This window comes from Dipodomys ordii, unplaced genomic scaffold, assembly GCF_000151885.1.
Source record: "Dipodomys ordii isolate 6190 unplaced genomic scaffold, Dord_2.0 Scaffold73, whole genome shotgun sequence".
Lineage (NCBI taxonomy): Eukaryota > Metazoa > Chordata > Mammalia > Rodentia > Heteromyidae > Dipodomys > Dipodomys ordii.
In genome coordinates, this window is record NW_012267289.1 from 8,782,905 (window position 1) to 8,786,203 (window position 3,299).

At 36.0% G+C, this 3,299-nt stretch overlaps 1 protein-coding gene across 1 annotated transcript; it reads right to left on the reverse strand.

The window, feature by feature from the left end:
- Positions 1-1,380: 1,380 nt before the first annotated feature.
- Positions 1,381-2,358, reverse strand: LOC105991473 (olfactory receptor 5H14-like). Its single transcript, XM_013024113.1, has one exon. It carries the CDS (start codon positions 2,356-2,358, stop codon positions 1,381-1,383), a length of 978 nt encoding a protein of 325 aa, XP_012879567.1.
- Between the last annotated feature and the right edge of the window lie 941 nt (positions 2,359-3,299).

The following is a 3,299-nucleotide window of genomic DNA, read 5'->3' on the forward strand; positions in this document are numbered from 1 at the left end:
TGGTCCTGAGGTCTGTTCTTATGCCAGTACCAAGCTGTTTTGATTACTATGGCTTTGTAGTAGAGTTTGAAATTTGGTATTGATATTCCTCCAGCAGTGCATAACACCTTTTTTGAAATGTCACTTCTTGGGCAAAATTTATCTCCTATATCAAAGAAAGAAGTAAATAAACATTGTGAGATAACCTAGTTCAAAGCACAACTCTAACTTTAATACTTTTGTTATGTGATTTTAGAGTAATAATCTTTAATAATTTTTATTCAATTGTAACATCTGGTCAGTTAATCTCCTTTGATCTAGCTCACCCTGAACATCATCCCAATGTTTTGATCAGAGGGCCTACATGATCTTAAACCTTAATAAATTCACCAACTGAAATGAAAATATGCAACTCTGTGAAGTGATTTTATTTGCTATCTCATTTAATTATGCTCTTTACATTTCTTGATTTCCTATGGAAATACATGAGGGCACATATTAGTTATTAATGACTTAAGTCATTAATAACCTAGAGAACAGGAAGTTCTGAACATGGGAGTGAGCCAGGAAGACTGAATAGGGTCAGTCCAGGTCCGCTGGTGCCCAGATCATGCAGCTCTGCAGATACTGAAATTTTTGTAAACCAAAGCAGAGAGGAAGAACAACCAGAATCAGAAAAAGAAAAAACTCTTGAAATGTTTAAAGTCAAGAAGAACACTGAAATCATTTCACAAGGCCAGGATGTCTATAAAGGATTATGACCCTAACAGAAGAAATGTAACATTCCCTGGTATAAACTAATCATTTGTTCCTCAAGTCCAGTATGTTTAAAAAAATAGCAAAAATTCCTTTAAAAGCTATATCCAGGAACAGTGGGAAAACCCCTGCTAACATTAGGAATGTAGGAATTGTAGGAATGGTCCTACAAGTCTGAAAAAAACAATAAAGCCTGGGGGCTTGTTGTGTTCACTTACCCCTGGATTCCTAGCTACTCATTTGGGCCACAAATTCAATTCCTAGCATCACAAAAAAGAACAGAGATTGTTATCATGGTTCAACATCAGAAGCTAAGTAGCAAGATTGTGAATTAAAGGCCAACCTTAGCCAAAATTCATACACACACACACACACACACACTCACACACACACACACAAACAGTTACAGAGAGAGAAAGGAGTAGGGGGAGATACATATGTCATATATGTTTTTTCCCAAGTGCTATAGTTGTAATTTTGAAGTTTTTCAAATATACAACCAAACACTCAAATTTAACTTCAATGAATCTGTGACTGTCTTGGTTAAAAGAACACTTTTACAAAAACTACATTTAATAATGTGCAACCTTATAAAATGTTTTTATTTATTTTCTTCCTTAGTTATCAGTCTTTTCAGTATGAGCTCTACATATTTCTCTTGAATGTTTTTGTCATTGAATCTATGACCTGCTTATTTCTCAGACTGTAGATCATGGGATTTAACAATGGAATTATAACAGTGTAAAATAGAGAGTCCATCATATCTTGATCATCTGATTGTGCAGATGCAGGGAGCAGATACATAAAGAGAAGAGAACCAAAGTATAAAGACACAGATAAAAGGTGGGCTCCACAGGTGGAGAAGGCTTTCCTTATGCCTTTGGCAGACTTCTTTTTTAAGACTGTAATGAGCACAAATGTATAAGAAGCAAGAACAGTCCCAATGGTGAATGCTTGTATTGAGCCAGAGAAAATAAAAATAATTAGGTAATTAAGAGAAGGATCAGTACAGGAAATCTTTAGTAATGGCATCACATCACAGTAAAAGTGATGTATGATGTTAGAATTACAGAAGGTAAGCCTAAATAAAAAACATTCATGAAGTGTGGAATGAAGAAATCCTCCTATAACTGACACAACCATTAACCGGATGCAGAGGCTGTTGGTCATAATCACCGGATAAAGTAAAGGTTTACAGATGGCCACATAGCGATCATAAGCCATTGTTGCCAAGAGAAAACATTCTGTCGTGACACTGACTACAAAGGAAAAAAACTGTATTTTGCATTCAGTAAAAGATATCATATTATTCTCTGTTAACAAGTTGACCAACATCTTTGGTGTCACTGTGGATGATAACCAAGCATCTACAAAGGCTAAGTTTCCAAGGAATAAATACATGGGGATGTGAAGATGAGGGTCCTTCCAGATGACAGCAATCAGACCAAGGTTTCCCACAATGGTGATAAGATATATCATCAAGAACACCAGGAACAAGGGGATTTTCCACTGTGCTTGATGTGGAAGTCCTGTGAGAACAAACTCTGTCGGCAATGTTCCATTTTCCTTCTGCATGTTCTCCCTAGTTGTCTCCTGAAGGGGAAACATTAAATGTAAGACCATTCTTGAAACATGTATGAAATGAAAAATAATAGAGATGAATTCAAATAAAACCAGGCATTTATAAGAACATTGTCTATTGGTTAAATTCACTCTAATTAATGGAAAACTATTTGAAGGGATTTGTTGGAATCAAAAATCAATTAATTTCCTTTACTCAGTTTTTATTATTTAATACATTTAAGGAGAAATAAAGGCCATTTCAAGCACTTATTAAATTATGTAGCCTACCTTGTTATAATAATCTCATAGGTCTGATATATGGATTCAGGATCAAGGACAAAGATTCTTTAGTGACAAACATTAAGCTTCACATTAGTGAATAATACACATACTAAAACTTTTAGGATAGATAATGAAAGTCTTTTCTATAATTGTTCTTATAGAAAATATACTCCAAGGATGGGAAACGAGTCAGAAGTAGAAAAGAAGACATAATTTTTATTGTGTTGAGATCCCAAAGCCGCATGCATGTCAGATTTTCCTAACAGATTGAGCAACAAAATAGAGACTGTGGGGTTAAGAATATAGTTTAGTGGTAGAGTACTTGCCTACCATGCAAGAAGCCCTGTGCTCAATTCCTCAGTTCCACATAAAAAGAGAAACCAGAAATGGCGTTATGACTCAAGTAGTACAGTACTAGACTTGAGCAAAAGAATCTCAGGGACAGTGCCCAAGCCCTGAGTTCAAGCCCCAGGACTGGCAAAAAGATAGATAGATAGATAGATAGATAGATAGATAGATAGATAGATAGATACATACATACATACATACATACATACATACATACATAGACAGATAGATAGATTTTTTTGGGGGGGGTCCGGTCGTTGGGCCTGAACTCTGGTCCTGGGTGCTGTCCCTCAGCTCTTCAGCTCAAGGCTAGCGCTCTACCACTTGAGCCACAGCACCACTTCTGGCTTTTTTCTTTTTGCTTATGTGGT

Coding starts and splice junctions, on each gene's coding strand:
- LOC105991473 (XM_013024113.1), bottom strand. CDS start 2,358: ATGGTCTTACATTTAATGTTTCCCCTTCAGGAGACAACTAGGGAGAAC.